General features: G+C 41.3%; 1 protein-coding gene across 1 annotated transcript in view; it reads left to right on the top strand.

The window, feature by feature from the left end:
• DGKQ (diacylglycerol kinase theta) overlaps positions 1–16,283 on the top strand; it is a 97,830-nt gene that overhangs the window by 54,123 nt on the left and 27,424 nt on the right. The window contains exons 8-15 of the mRNA XM_074166571.1: positions 3,122–3,222; positions 4,735–4,958; positions 5,798–5,888; positions 10,453–10,507; positions 12,373–12,434; positions 12,698–12,848; positions 13,719–13,757; positions 15,434–15,549. Of these exons, the coding sequence (XP_074022672.1) occupies positions 3,122–3,222; positions 4,735–4,958; positions 5,798–5,888; positions 10,453–10,507; positions 12,373–12,434; positions 12,698–12,848; positions 13,719–13,757; positions 15,434–15,549 (839 nt within the window). The remainder of the gene's footprint in view (positions 1–3,121; positions 3,223–4,734; positions 4,959–5,797; positions 5,889–10,452; positions 10,508–12,372; positions 12,435–12,697; positions 12,849–13,718; positions 13,758–15,433; positions 15,550–16,283) is intronic.

Here is a 16,283-nt window from a genome sequence, read left to right as displayed (position 1 = left end):
GTCATTGTACTCTGCTAAAACCGCTTACAGATAGCTAAGCATGTCACATGTTCCTCTGAAATATGAATGAAATGGATTTAGAGCCCTAAAGCTAGAGGGAGAAGCAGGTGAAACCAGGTGAAGTGGTGATACATATAGCAGATGCTTGGAGAAGGGTGAAGAGGTGGCTACCAGTATGGGAGGATGGCTGTTAACACAGCTTTGTCCTTCAAAACTGTCTTGGAACTAGAGGGGTTTGAGCTGGTCACAAAAAGTAGTTCAGAGGAGTGACACACCTGCAAATGGCTTGCCTGGAGGAGGAACAGCTGGAGAAAGGAAGAACCTGGGATTCTGAAAGACTCTTCAAGACCAATAAAAGAAAAAAATGCACAATTCTTACTTGCATTATTGCTGCGGTTTAGGTTATGAATGGTAATACTGAAATACACCAAAATTTACCAGTCCACACTGTTGTAATTTGAAGTAGCAGTGACTAGAGAAGGAGAGCAGAAATCATGTGGAGGGCACAAGTTTTGTTGGGCAGAACGGTTCTTGGTAAATGGCATTGCTAGAATTTAGCCTTTTAAGAGTAAATTCCACTAAAATGCTTGGTGTAGGCCTCTAGCTTTCTTCCGTGGCAAAAGCATTCAGGACTACATAATTTTCCTATCTCTGCCACAAACCACACAGAAGTCTTTTCAGAACCTATGTCCTCCTGTCTATGGGGATTTGGAAGTCACAAGGACATGCACTTTGGACTCATCAAATGCTCTTTAGCCTTTTCCCAGGAAAACTTGGTATCTTAGCCTCTGAAATCAAGTTCTGTAGTTCGGTAGATTATGCCTGGAGTGGACCTTTTTGTAGTCGTTTTTCCCTTGAATAGCATAAGCCTGAAGAACAGCTTTTTTTCAACTCAGTATCCCATGATAAGAAAAAAAGTAATGTGTTTTTCAGGAGAAAGTCCTGATACTGTGTAGTCTGATCCAGCAGGAAAAGATAAAAGACGTTTGGCAGTAAAGTGTCAGTCTTTTAAAACAGGCAGTAACTCCTTTAAATACCAGAATTTTTATGTGCATCTGTTGCATATTAGCAAGGGTTTTTTTAATACTAAGAAGTGGTATGTAGACTTCACTTCTTTAATTAGGTCATTTTCTAATTTTTAAAAACTGGAACAAGAGGGAGAAAGAGCTTTATCTAACTTCAAAAGTGGTTATAGTTGAGCTTCTTTCCAAGGCTAGTTAGACAAACTAGGCTGGCATGAGACACCCCTTAATTTCATGTTGTGGATGTGCACTTGAATTAGTTGATAAGTGTTTTTCTGGATGACTAGTTGTGGTCCAATAAGTAGCTGTTTTTTCTTTTGTTAATGCATCTCCAGAAGCTCATGTGCAAGAAAAAACATCTTCCATCAGGCTGCAGTAAAAGTGACCCCTGTGAGGACGACAGTGACAAAGTTACACATGATTTTCCGCTGATAAATTGAGCTTGTTTGGTGTGACGGATAACCAGATTACCTTAAGGAAAGCAGGGCTGAGCATACTGTGTATTTAGCTAAGGAATGTACTTGAGTTTAGGATGTTACTACTGGTTTGTAGATCTAAACTCCTCCTTGCGATATTTTAAGAGTCAAGCCAACTTTTTGCAACATTTGGCTGGTCTTAAGTGGAGAGCTCATAAAAAAAAAAAAAAATCTCCAGTTAAAATTGCTAGCGATTCTCTCAGGCCAGCTAGTATCTAACAAGAACAGACTACAAAGGCAATTCAAATGAAAACAAGTACTAAAACTTGGATGAATGTTTTTGTTCTCAGATGGTTGTCTACCCTCTGGATTGCAAGAGAAAACAGAGATGTTGATAATGTTATGAAAGTTCATACTCAGAACATTGGCTGTGCTGTCAGTAACCAGTGTTTGCTGTGTTTTCTGAAGTTGTGTTAACCCTAAAGAAAGTCACCCAGGACACTGTGTGTCTTTTGGTTAAAATTTGGCTATGCTAAAGTCACCATGGAGATCACTCTGACAGAAATCTGTTTCTAAAAAAAATTTTCACTTTTTCTGGTATTAATCTAGCAGAGTTTAAAAGTTGAATCACTTTCTAACGTGTTATAATCTCAATGCAATGGCAGTGGAGTTTCAAGGATACTTTTAAAGTGAGAGTTGATATTTAAAAGTTTCTTATACTGTGACTGAAAAAAAAAAAATTGACAACAGACATAAACCACTAAGTTGATAGTTAGAAAAAAAGGGAAAACTGAAAAGCCAACTCCACCTGGTAAAACTACTCTTCATATAAAAAAAATACTTTAAAAGTCATAGAATGGTTAGAGTTGGAAGGGACCTTAAAGATCATCCAGTTCCAACCCCCCTGCCATGGGCAGGGACACCTCCCACTAGAGCAGGTTGCTCAAAGCCCCATCCAGCCTGGCCTTAAACACTTCCAGGGATGGGGCAGCCACAGCTTCCCTGGGCAACCTGTTCCAGTGCCTCACCACCCTCACAGTAAAGAATTCCTTTCTGGTATCTCATTTGAATCTCCCCTCTTTCAGTTTAAAACCATTACCCCTTGTCCTATCCCTGCACTCCCTGATAAAGAGTCCCTCCCCATCTCTCCTGTGGGCTCCCTTCAGATATTGGAAGGCTGCTATGAGGTCTCCCTGGAGCCTTCTGTTCTCCAGGCTGAACAACCCCAACTCTCTCAGCCTGTCTTCAGAGGTACTTTAAGGACTTTCTTTGGAAGGGTGCTCTCAGAACTGGCACTGCTTTGGGAGCTGTTCTGAAGGTGGTGGCACTCTGTCTCGGTTTTCATGTTGTTGAACTCGCCAGTAAGAAGTGCAGCCTTGAATGGTGAGGATGAAGAAGTTGTAACATAAACCGTATAGTTAGATATAAACAGTTATATCAAAAGCCAGGATAAAACTATGATTACCTGAAATACTTTTCCCACTTTTCTCCATGAATGTACCTTTGTTTTAAATGAACAGTAACAAAATAAAAATGACAAGATTTGGCCTCAAAGCTTGTGGTAAAGAATCAGTTCAGTGGGTTAAAAGCAGATTTTTACAAGTTCCGTTATTTGCTTCCTGTTCAGGTAGCTTTATGATTTGAGGGGTGTGTTATTGAAATACAACAATTGTTTTCATTCAGGTAAACAAACATTAAAGATATTTGATGGGAATGATGCAGTGAAACGCAATCAATTTCGACTGATTTCAGTTCCAAGGATTGCAAAAAATGAAGAAGTTGTGGTAAGATACTCGGTGAAGGTCAATATTCCAGTGTGATAAAGGGGTGTATGATTGTATATTGCAATAGTCAAAAGCTGATAGTTCTACAAATGTGACTCAACAACAACAAAATCTCTAAATAGACTATAATACTACAACGTAATTTGTCTTCTTTGTGTAGTGCTCTTACTTCAGAGCAGCTGAAGAAGCGGTGGCCTACATATCTATCGCATAACGGGGACCACAGCATATCACATGTTAAGCAGTCATTCTCCTTCCCTGTGTGACACTGAAGTCTGATTTTACTGATTGAGCAGTACTGGATAATCAGCTCATTAGATCTTGCTCCCCTTCTATAATATTTAGTGGTTTGATGTTTCTCTTGGACAGCCACCGCTATTGCACTTCCATTAATCGGCTTTGAATCAAAGATTGAAGCATGACATAGTTACCTCCACTCCTTGGCTGTGAAAGTAATGAATTATCCATCCCATAGTGGCCACTCCCTGGCTTTTCCAGTGCTCTATCTGGGGTGGAAGCATGACTCAGTACTAAATCAAACCTTCTGTACAGATCTTAGTTTACTGAGCTGGGCAGAGACCACCTGCTGTGCAGAAACCAAGCCCAGAGGGAGCACGGCGTGGTGCACAGTAGAATTGAGCTTGGTGAGGCCTCAGAGTCATAAAGGACTTGGCACAGGGGTCTGGAGAATTTATTATGTCAGAATTTTGACAGTTTAAACCTATGGCTCATTAAGGTTTTTACCTTGATATTGTGCTCAAAATCAACAGGAGTTTTGAAAATGGTTTGTAGTGTTCTGCTTGTCAAAGATCTTCAAGGAAAATTGTGTACAGTGCTGAAAACGCTTTTATTTAAGAGTGCTACCTGCCTTTCATGCACATTTTATCACTCTGCTTCTTAACATATTGGGGCAGATTAATACCAGTTCTCGAAAGTGACTTACTGGGCTTTATTCACTACAGCATCTGTGTGAGTAGAGGTGCTGCAGACAAGGGTCAGTGATGGATGTAAAATTCCTGTCACTGCTTGCATCTTCCAAGGACAGCCCTTACCTTTCCTCTTCACAGGTGTGTGGTTCAGGGCAGCCTTGTGGCTGAGAAGCTCAGTGATTTTCAGCATCTCCGTAGTGCAAAGTTGGGCACAATCAATCAAGTGTAGTTTTACCATTTTCCTTGTGGAGTGAATTTTGCATGCAGTGAGTGTAGCTGTATTGGTGCTGAATTTTTACACGTGATCTATGGAGTTAAAATGACTATCACTTGACAAAAATACTGTGGGCTGTGTTCAAATCCATTGATATCTCAGGCTTTGTTTTTGTATCTTCTACTAAAATTTCTTTTCAAAGCTTGGCTCTTGTTTTGGTTTTTGCCATTGCTATTTACCCACCGTTCTGCACTTAAAGCATGCGTTAAAGGTTGGTTCCATAAGTAAGATATTCGTAAATGTCTATGGCTACACAGCTATTAACGATGCCTTTTCAAGAAAACGTTAATTTATCTTGCTGTGTTGTAGGAGGCTGCTTTGAGGGCATACTACATAAACGACGACCAGCAGGAGTATGAGCTTCAGACTTTTACACAGCAGGCGCTGCTGTCTGATGATTTTATCAACAGGAACGATGCTGCAGAGGACAGCAACTTGGGCTCGGTATTCCGAGAATCCGTTCCTGAAGCTTGGATCATCAGAGCCAAACCAAAGGATGAGGAAGTGATCAGAATTTATCCTGCCTGGCTGAAGTGAGTGGTCTCCTTTATCCCAAGGTTGTCCTGTTTTGCTACATTTGTCCTCTCTAGTCTAGCCTGGTGTGTTTCAGTTATTGAAGCTGCACAAGTGTAACAGAGAATGTAGTTTCATCTTCTGTGTTTCAGGATTCTTCCATTTATTTTTCTGAATGAGTAGTATACTTATTATTCATCCCCGTGCCTGGAAATGCGCTTGTGGGTTTCTTTATGAGTGTGGGACGTACTGTGCAACTTGTTCAGTTCTATTATTGTGCGTTTGGTAAGGAAGATAAAACCTTACATTAACTGCATCTGTAAACAAATGATGACATACACACGTCACTTGAAAGATTGATGGGTTTTTTTGAAGAAATATTAAGTGGGAAGAATTCAGTGTAACTTCTAATGTGAAAATAGGAGGAAAAAATAAAGAAAAAATATGTTCCATTTACTACCACTGAGACAATATATATTTTAAGGATATTTAGCAGTGGAAACCAGACTGGCTGGTGACCTATTCATTTCTTAAGAGCAATGGGCTAAAATTTAAACATTTTTTAATTTTACTAATGCAACTACATTGCTGAATTTTATGAAGGACTTGTAGGTAGTTCTGTATATAGAAAAAAACTAATTTGCAGTGCTGGAATTGTAATGACCAGTTCCTTGAGATGAAAGTCTTTGCTTGTCTGTGGGGCTAATACTGCATCTGCCATGACCCTCATTGAAGAACTTTCTTCAATTAATAAAAATTTCTGCCTACCCCCATGGAAAATTTGCTGCTTGGGTAAGAAAAGTACACACAGGATAGGTCAAATGATTGTCTTAAAATAAGCATTTTTTTTTCTTTTTAGGGTGGGAATGGCATATGTTTCTCTACGAGTAAATAAAGATAGCACTACGCAGACTGTGATCAAAGAAGTGCTTCCATTACTTGGAAGGCAGGTAAGTGAAAGATCATAGACATGTTTATATACAGCCTGAGTGATTCTGAGGTGTGTGTTTTTCTCTTCAAAAAAATTATAATCAGTCCATTAGCTGTTAATGTGAATGTTGTTAATGTTTGGTAGGTGATCTCTTGTGGCTGGTATGATGCTCGAAACTCTCTGCAGTCTTGAAGGTAGACCTGGTTGCTCTGCACTGGAAGTTACCATCAGTCTTTCTGGGTCAAGCACATTTACTTGTGTGAACACAGTGGTTGTTGGTGTGCAGAATATTTTTTTTCTGGTTGTTTATCTCTTGATATATTTAAAATACACTTGTGTGTAACTACACTGTAACTACACAATCTTACCTTGTTGGGAAGCTGGCACTCACTGTTAGGATGGTTATGCTTGCCTCCTACTTCTTTGTGCTGCTCTGCAAAGGAAATCATAGGATATCTCAAGTTGGAAGGGACCCATAAGGATCATTGGGTCCAACTCCCTGCTTCTTGTAGGACTACCTAAAACTAAACCATATCACTAAGAGTGTTGTCCAGATGCTCCTTGAAGTCTGACCAGCTTGGTGGTGTGACCACTTCTGTGGAGAGCCTGTTCCAGTGACCAATCCATCCTCTCAGTGAAGAACCTTTTTCTACTGTACAATCTGACCTTCCCCATTTCCTCGTTGTCCCGTCACTGGTCACCAGAGAGAGGAGATCAACACCTCCCCCTCCACACCTGACTTGAGGAGGTTGTGGACTGCAAATTGGGGTCACCCCTCAGCTTTCTCTTCTTCAAGCTGAACAAACCAAGTGACCTCATCTGCTCCTCCTAAGTCTTGCCCTCGAGGCCTTTCACCGTCTTGGTTGCCCTGCCCTGGTCACACTCTAATAGTCTGATGTCCTTCTTACATTGAAGTGCCCAAAACTGCACACAGGACTCAAGGTGGGGCTGCAGCAATGCAGTGTCAAGTGGGACAGTCATCGCCCTCGAGCAGCTAGGTCTGCTGTGCTTGGTGCACCCCAGGACACAGCTGGCCCATTTGGCTGCCAGGGCACACTGTCAACTCATATGCAACTTGCCATCCTGTGTCCAGATCATCTATAAAATCATTAAAGATCACTGGCCCTAAAATAAAGCCCTGCGGAACCCCACTGGTGACTGGCCACCAGCCTGATGTAACCCCATTTACTATAACTCTTTGAGCTCGACCTGTCAGCCAACGTTGCTCACCCAATATATTATGAACTCGTCTAGCTGTGTGCTGGACAGTTTATCCAGAAGGATTCTGTGAGAGACAGTATCAAAAGCTTTGCTAAAATCCAAAACCACCACATCCACTGGCTTCCCTTGGTCAACTAGGTGGGTGCCTTTGTCATAAAGGGAAATTAAGTTGGTTAAGCAGGACTCTCCCCTTGTGAACCTGTGCTAGCTATGACCAATGACTGTGTTGTCTCAAATGTTTTTCAATAGCTCCCAGAATAACCTTCTCCATAACTGTGCCAGGCGCTGAAGTGGGACTGACAGGCTTGTAGTTGCCAGTAGTCAACTGGCAGTTGTCTTCCTTCTTACCCTTCTTGAAAAATGGGACCTCCCTTCTTGAAAAATGGGACCTCTCCAGACTCCCAGGACCATTGAAAAATAATGGAGAGAGCTCATGCAATGATACAGGCCAGTTCTTTCAGTTCTCTGGGATGAATCCCATTGGGCCCCATAGATTACACGTGCATCCAGCTGGAGCAGCAAGTCTTGAACAAGCTCAGGTTTGGCTGGAAGTTGATCATCCCCACAGTCACGGTCTTCCAGTGCAGGGCTTCAGGGTCCCAGGGCCCATCACCAGCGTTGAAGATGGAGGCGAAGGCGGCACTAAATGTCTCCACTCTGGCTACTTCCGTATTTGTGAGGTGACCAACTTCATCAAGTAACAGACCGGTGTTATCTCTAATCCTTCTTTTGCTGCTGACATATTTTAAAAAGACATTTTTGTTGTCCTTCACAGTGCTGGCCAGCTTGAACTCTAATCAAGCTTTGGCCACATGAATTTTCTCCCTACAGTGGCGAACAGCATCTCTGTAGTCCTTAAGGACTACAAGGAAGGACTCAAAGCTGAATGGCGCCCATGTTCTTTACCATCTGCATTTCTTCCCACCTCACTGGAAATGATTAGATACATCTTGTAATCTTGCAGATGCACATGTTTTCCTTGGAAGATGATCTCTTTTCAGTCTGCCTGTTTTTCTTACAGTTGGTGCCAAGATAGCCTGACTTTTAGGAAGTGTGTTAGTAGAACTTGCAGGTGTGCCACGGTGCTGGCAGTCTCGGTCAGACACACAGATGTGGAGGTGTGAAGCTACAGCATGCACATCTCATTCAGCAGTTGGGGCTTCTGCTGCTCCAGGCTTCTGCTATGCTCACAGAGGGTGACCAACGCCTTTTGTGGTTATTTACAGGGTGTATAGGAACATACAGAATCACAGAATCTTAGTGGTTGGAAGGGACCTTTGAGATCATCGAGTCCAACCACATTAAAAAAAAAAAAAAAAAAGAAAAAAAAAAACACACACACAAACCCACACAAAAACAAAACAAAAAAAAAAACCCAACAACAACAACAAAAAAAAAACCCCACACCAGAAAAAAAAAAAAAAAAAAGCACCCACCAACTAAACCCCACACCCATAATCTCACACCCAACACCCCACCACAAACCAACAATCCTGGGCACTAGAGCATGCCCTGAAGTGCCATGTCTACACGTTTCTTAAATACCTCCAGGGATGGTGACTCCACCACCTCCCTGGGCAGGCCGTTCCAGTGCTTGACCACTCTTTCAGTAAAGTAATTCTTCCTAATATGTAATCTAAACCTCCCTTGCCGCAGCTTCATACCATTTCCTCTGGTCCTGTCATTATTCCCTTGGGAGAAGAGGCCAACCCCTGCCTCTCTACAGTTTCCTTTCAGGTAGTTGTAGAGGGCAATGAGGTCCCCCCTTAGCCTCCTCTTTTCCAAACTAAACATGCCCAGTTCCCTCAGCCTCTCCTCATAGGACTTGTTCTCTAGAGCCCTCACCAGCTTGGTGGCTCTCCTCTGGACACGCTCCAGCACTTCAATGTCTTTCCTGTAGTGAGGGGCCCAAAACTGAACACAGTACTCGAGGTGAGGCCTCACCAGTGCCGAGTACAGAGGCACGATGACTTCCTTGCTCCTGCTGGCCACGCTATTCCTGATACAAGCCAGGATGCCGTTGGCCTTCTTGGCCACCTGGGCACACTGCTGGCTCATGTTAAGCCGGCTGTCCACTAACACTCCCAGGTCCTTTTCTGCCGGGCAGCTTTCCAGCCACTCAGCCCCAAGCCTGTAGCGTTGCTTGGGGTTGTTGTGACCAAAATGCAGGACCCGGCACTTGGCCTTATTATATACACGTGGCTGGCTACCTGCAGTAGGTGATGATTGTAGCTCTCTGTCTAGGTGCGCACAGCTCTGTAGTGCATGCAGCTCCTTTTGTGCCATAGGATGGTTCTAGGATTTGATTTCAGTCCTTTTCCTCAAGTGCTGTGGATCTTTTAATAAAACTTGGAAAATCTCGTCTGAGGTCTTGTCTCATCTGAAAAAAGCCACTGTCAAACGAGATAGTTGGGTACTCTGTTTGGGAAAGATCCTCACATCTTTCTGCTTGGGAGAGATCCTCACATCTCTGTTTGGGAAGCTAGTTTTATGTTACAAGAGACTTAATTTCTTCGCTCAATTGTAATTTCTCTGATATTAATATATCATTCTCTTGTGTATGAAGATGCACATACAGGAAATATCTTTTTAGTATCCAGATTTTGCCTGTGCTGAAGATCCTCTCCAAGTCGCTCTCTTCAAATTTCAGGCAAATCAAATGTAGGCAGTTGAGGCTTTTCACACCCCTGTTCATGACATGTAAAGCAATTGTCCTCTGAGTCTCTAGGCCAAAAATTAAGACACTTCCTCAGTCCTGAGTGTCAGGTTCCCAGGGTTCCAGTAATCCTAGTAAATGGTTCAACTCTTGGCTGTGCCAGCTTTTCTCGTCCAGCCGTGAGGGACTTGGCTGGTCCCTGGCAGTAGAGTTTGGAGAAGTGACTGTGGCAAGTGTGAAGAGGGTTTTGTTCCACCAGTGCCAGTGGCGTGCCCCAGGAAATGGGGACCGGTCAGCCTGCTTTTGCCAAGCCTGGTTCCTGGGCCATCTTCTTGAAGAGCAGGTCCATTCCCAGCAGGCTTTCTCTGGAAGGACACTCTGGAAATATCCTAGCTGAGCTGCTGGTCACTGAAGGGAGGTAGAGTGCTTTCAAGGTGCCCCTTCACTGTGGGGCTGCGAGGATGCCAACATAGTTGGAGGACATAGAAGCCCGACGCCAGATTTGGGAGGCTGAGTGTGCAAAATGAAGATTATTCCTTGCTCAGGAGGAGTGGGTTAGGGTGAAGAAATCAACATCGTGGTTAATTTAAAAATGTTTAATTTTCCACACTGTGTGTGTTCAGTGTATAACATAACTTCAACATGAACATCTGGAAAAATTATGTTTCATTCAGAAACTCCATTTACGTGTTCTGTCTTTCGGCAGATGGATTGCCTCCAGAATTTCAAGTTGGTGGAAGTGCTTATGGGCAGTAAGCAAGGTAAGTGAAGGAGCATTGGCCAAAGGCACATCTATAACTGATCTTCTAGCTTTTTTTTCTTTTTTCCTCCCCTTTTTAACACAGTCACGGTTAATTTTTTTACAGTAAATGCCTTCACAAATAAAACTTCACCATCACGTTGAAATACTTAATCAGAAGTGATATTGGTTCTTTTTGGTCTTGTGTGTCCTGTGGGAATGTGGTTCCCTTCTCTTTCTTCATCACTACATAAAGGTTTATTAGTGGTTCCTGATTGACAATTGCCAATTGACACTTTAGCAAAGAGGCCTGTTTTGGGAGCTGCCTTTAGCTGACATTTTCTTAACTGCAGTTATTTAGTAAAGATCAATTGTAAAGTTCAGTTGGCTCCCTTCCTTCTCTCCTCTTTCCCCCTGACACTGCCCCCAAACAAGACCAAATTCGAGTCGTGAGGTAGTCCAAGGAGTACGTGTGTGCGTTATGAAGTGCAGAAATACACAGTCCTAGCATTGCTTGACAGGCTTGTGATCCTGCAGGAGCTGAGCTGGTGATCTTCAAGTTCACATCCCCTTTGTGCTTCATTATTTGTAAGGCTGCATGGAGAGAGCTAAATAAAGCCACTGAAGTAGCCTGATGATGCCCTGGCCGCACCCCAGTAAATATCTTTTTAGTTCAAATACCAGCCTAATACTTTGCCTTCTTTCTGAACATCATCAGTAAGTTGTTTTATAAGGTTATTGTAGCCTTGTGAATGTCTTACCTTGGTTGGTTTCTGGCGCTCTGTTTTAAAGCATCATTTACAACCTTGCTTTAGCTAGAAGTTTCTACAATTGTTTTAATATCACAGAATCACAGAATATTTTTGGTTGGATGGGACCTTTGAGATCATCGAGTCCAACCAACAAAAAAAACAACAAAAAACCAAAACCACAAAAAACAAACAAAAAAAAACAACCCAAAAAAATTGCAGAACACCAAACACCAAAACCAAACCAAACGCCCACAACCACACACCACCCCACCCACAAACAGACACAAACCAACAATCTCGGGCACTAGAGCATGCCCTGAAGTGCCATGTCTACACGTTCCTTAAATACCTCCAGGGATGGTGACTCCACCACCTCCCTGGGCAGGCTGTTCCAGTGCTTGACCACTCTCTCAGTAAAGTAATTCTTCCTAATGTCTAATCTAAACCTCCCCTGCCCCAACTTTACACCATTTCCTCTGGTCCTGTTGTTATTCCCTTGGGAGAAGAGGCCAACACCCACCTCTCTACAGTTTCCTTTCAGGTAGTTGTAGAGGGCAATGAGGTCTCCCCTCAGCCTCCTCTTCTCCAAACCAAACACACCCAGTTCCCTCAGCCTCTCCTCATAGGACTTGTTCTCTAGAGCCCTCACCAGCTTGGTGGCTCTCCTCTGGATACGCTTCAGCAGCTCAATGTCCTTCCTGTAGTGAGGGGCCCAAAACTGAACACAGTACTCGAGGTGAGGCCTCACCAGGGCCGAGTATAGTGGCAATATTTTAATAAAATACTGAAGTTGGTTATTACTGTAATCGTCAGGGAATGTAGTTTTAAAGTCTCCTGTCAAACAGCTTGTTACCAAAGCACTGCTTGTCTTTTGAGTGGCTTCAAGCTGTCTCTGCCTTTTTTTAAAGGAGGGTCATGTTTAAGACCCAAGAATAAAATCAGACTGTTCAAAGCACCTACATTGTGTTTCTGTAGAATAATGAGTAGTTCAGGTCTGCGTGGTACTTTGTGTACAGCTAACAGTAACATAAAGTTGTGAGTTTTCCCTAAAATTTTTGTATTGCTTTTGTTTAATTGAGCCTGATTAAAAACTTTCAGTGTTTTCCAATGCGATTTATGTTTTTGCTGCCTCTAGTTCAGCGCATGGTCTTGGACAACCAGGAGCTGATTCTTAACAGACTCAAGGACATAAGAAAGGTAAATCTGAAAAAAGAAAAACACGATCCTTTACTATAGCAAGTAAGGAGTCCCCTTTCTTACAGAAAAATTAAGTAATCAGTTACCCCCCCCAAGCTGGCTCCTCTGTAGAGAAGCTAAGTGCTTGGACTGAAGTTTGTTTCTGTTTGTGATACTCCGTAGGCGTAGAGGACTTGATCGCTAAGTTCAGAACTATTTGGGATTTTGTTTCAGAATATCTTTTTGCCAAATGTCATGTCATTTATTTTTCTTTCTTTTGGTAGACTTCAATACGTCAGATGAATCAAACAAGATTTTACATTGTGGAAAACAGTAAATCCATTGTACGAGTAAATTTATTTGTTGGTGGCCTTCCACCTCAGCTGTCCCCTGAAGAATACACAAATATTCTCAAGGATGAATTAGCTATCAAAAGTAAGTAAATGGGTGCATTTTAAGATACATTCACTTGCACAGAATAAAATGTAGTAGCATCTATTGCTCCTTTCTATTATTTTTTTTTCTTAGCATTTTCTGACCTTCTTTGAAAAATCAGTCTGTCTTGTACTCTCACGGGTGGCTTTTTTATTAATTTTAACGTGTTCTTGGTTCCATGAGAGATGTAACAGCTCATTATTCATAGAATTATTATTACATTACTTGAGTTATATGTGACCACACCTTTATTTTTTTTTTTAGTGAAAAAGCATCACTTTTTAGAACTGAACCTTACATACCTTACACCACGCAAATTATGGCAGTGCGGTTTAATTCCCTGTACGTGAATGTTCCTCGCCTTTGTTAACCTGTGATGTTTTCTGCGTGGGCTCTCCTCCGTATTGTTCATTAGCTCTGTGCCTCATCACAGAGAAGTATGAGCAGTGTGTGCACACACATATGGACAAGTGCCCAGTTCAATGAGTTTATTTTTCTTTTTCAAAGAAGTGTAATTGATTTTTCATAATATTCTCTCAACCAGTGTGTTCTATAAACAGTGTCAGGAATGTGTCATGCTTTTTGTTTCAGGAAACAAAGCATTTTTCCCAATCTTTTATGCAACTTCAAGAGGTATTAAACTTCAAATGCCAGGAAGAATTCATAGTCACCTTTTATGAAAATCAGTTTAGCTTTTCTAACTTGCAAAGTGAACTTAGGAGAGGGGAAGTGTTAGCTGGAGGTTCTCCCTGTATTTGTATAACTTTTAATATTTATTTATATTATATTTATGTAACTTTTGAAAATATTTTAAATATTTACTCTAAATGTACCCAAGGTTTTATGTGTTTATATTTTTTCCCTTTGCAGCAAATGTAGTATCTGTGACTCATGTTTATCAAGCACAAGGTAAGCATCAAGATTTTTAGTCTGGCAGATAATATCTATTTTCAAAACTGCAGCCTAATACTAGAGGCTCTAAGCTCAGAGCGTGTTAGTCTTATTGCATAAGCAAAAAAGCCCTTCAGATAAAATGTAACACATCTTTATGAAGAGCAGTGGATTAGTATTACCTTATTTAAAAAAGTAAAAAGGTTGGCTTCAAGCCTTGTGTACCAGAAAGTGGTAATATTTCATCACAAATATCACAAAAAAGACTTTTGAACTTGCACCTCAACTGAACAGTCTAACACCACTGACCTGTTAAAAGCCCTTCAAGTCCTCTCTCTTTATTTTGACTTCTGAAATAATTTTGGTACTGCTTTTGAACTAGATGGGGTTGTTTCACAGTCAGTGTTTCCTAGCACAGTGTTCAGTAGGGGTTTGGTGGCTGGAAGTCTGAAGAAAATCAGTACACTTACCTCTGTGTTCGTCCTGTGAGCTGCTGCTTGGCTTTTGCTGTGGGAATTTCTTTTCAGCCAGGTGGGAGAAGCCATGAGGCTTCTGAGAGCCGGAGCAGCTGGTGTTAGTGCTGTGGTCAGGTGGAGAGCTGCCTTTGGTAAAACTTAAAAGCGTAGAACTTATGGACACCTAAACGTACAAGATATATCCTGGATGTTCCACGTCCTTTGACAGGCTTAACTTTCGCATGACTGCTAAATGAATCTTTCTGTAGCATGGTTTTGAAGACTGACCCGTGCTTCCTTCATGTATTTGCGGTCTCCACGGGGCTGGTTAATACTGACTTTTCATAAGGAAAACCATAAAGCTTTCAGATGTGCCCTCTCTTTTTCATATTTGTCAGTGGAGAATAGGGTTGCTTGGGATAGTCTTCTCAGGTCACAGCTTCATTTAACCAAGTTTACCTGCATGTGCTTTTTAGATGTTTCTGCTTGTATGTGATTCTTACTGTTCTTTGGATTTTTTCCCTTGCTGAGTGTTTTTATGTTTCTCCAACTTCTTGGGTCTCACTTTTGGTTGCAGCCAGGTTGTGTTACCAGCTTACATCTCATACGCTGTCCATTATGCACTTCAGTCTTTTCCTGCCCTGTTGTCCTTCTCACCAAGTATCCTACTTTAAATTAACCTGACAGTATTTTGTTTTCTTTAATTTTTCCTTTTTGTCTTCCCTTCTTCCCCAGCTTCCCCATACAGGACCTAAGCTGACATAAAGGTCTTAAATTGATTCTCAAACCAAATCTTTGCTTGTAGTAATTCTTACTGAGATATTGTCGACAAATAGAACCACTGGGTTTTTAATAATGAGATACAAAATAAAACCTGATACCTTTGTCACTTTTACATGATGAGAACAGCCTATTAGTTATGATAAAGAGTATGGAAATAGGCCATGCTTCTGAAGCCCAAATGAAGTCTTTAAATATGCATCAGTTCTGTGCTGCAGTTCTTCATGTCCTCAAACTGCTTTGCTGTAACAAAATTCTGGGATGTATTTGGGCGTATGAAGGAAGGCTTAAAAAGCAAAACAGCCCAATTTACTGGCAACCAACAACCAGAGTGTCACAGGGTAACTTTTACTGAATAATGTCCTGAGTAAACTCAGTAGGCTATTGCTGTGGTATAATGGTACTGATTTCTTAATAATAACAGAATATATGAAAAATAGGTCTCATGCCTCTTTACAGGTGCTGTTGTACTCGAAATTTCATGCTTTTCTGAAGCTGAAAGAATATATATGCTAGTTAAAGATACAACTGTCAATGACAAGCCTCTGAATGCCGTGGTGATTCCTGAAGTTATGGTAAGAGATGGGTTTGAATTAAAAATACGTCTTTAAAAGAAAAACAACTACCTTGAGACTTTTTCTGCTGCAAGTAAATGAAAATGCATTTTGTTCAAAGGAGCCATATGGGGAGTTTCTGTAAGTAGTGTGATAAAAAAAAGTTCTTGAGAGCCTGTACTTCATGTATATGATACACTTCTGTGAGTTAAGTCACTTGTACTGTTACTGTTGGGGTGTCAGGAATAACTATAACATTGCATAACTATAGAATTATAAAGGGTAGAAAAACAAATCTTTTTTTCCTCTTTATTTCTTTCAATGATCATAAAGTTAGGTCAGGTTTTAGTTTTAGCTGGCATGTATTAAAATGCTTACAATGACTTTGTTTTGGGGACTAAACCTGTTTTCTCACTAACCATGAGGTAAGGTAGTACTGCTAATGGTCACATTTACAGTATCTTAATTTCCCTCATTCTGTAGCAGAGGGAGTTTGAGCTTGTTTAAAGGCTGCACTGTGGATTTTTGTGCAAGAGGCCTTTCACAAATTCAGACCTGATTCTGATTTATTAAGTTTTATGGTTACAAATCACTTTCCCATGAATCAGTTGGTTTAATAATAGATTTCATGTCAGCAAATGAGATTCAGGGTGAAAAGAGGGAAATGGTTCACTGAAAAAAGTGATTTTTAACCAGGATGATGTAGGCTCTGGCCAAAAGAGAGCGTAGGCAGTTACTTTCTGCTGAACTGTTGT

This window comes from Numenius arquata, chromosome Z (genome assembly GCF_964106895.1).
Source record: "Numenius arquata chromosome Z, bNumArq3.hap1.1, whole genome shotgun sequence".
Classification (NCBI taxonomy): domain Eukaryota; kingdom Metazoa; phylum Chordata; class Aves; order Charadriiformes; family Scolopacidae; genus Numenius; species Numenius arquata.
This window is presented reverse-complemented; position numbering and strand designations above follow the sequence as displayed.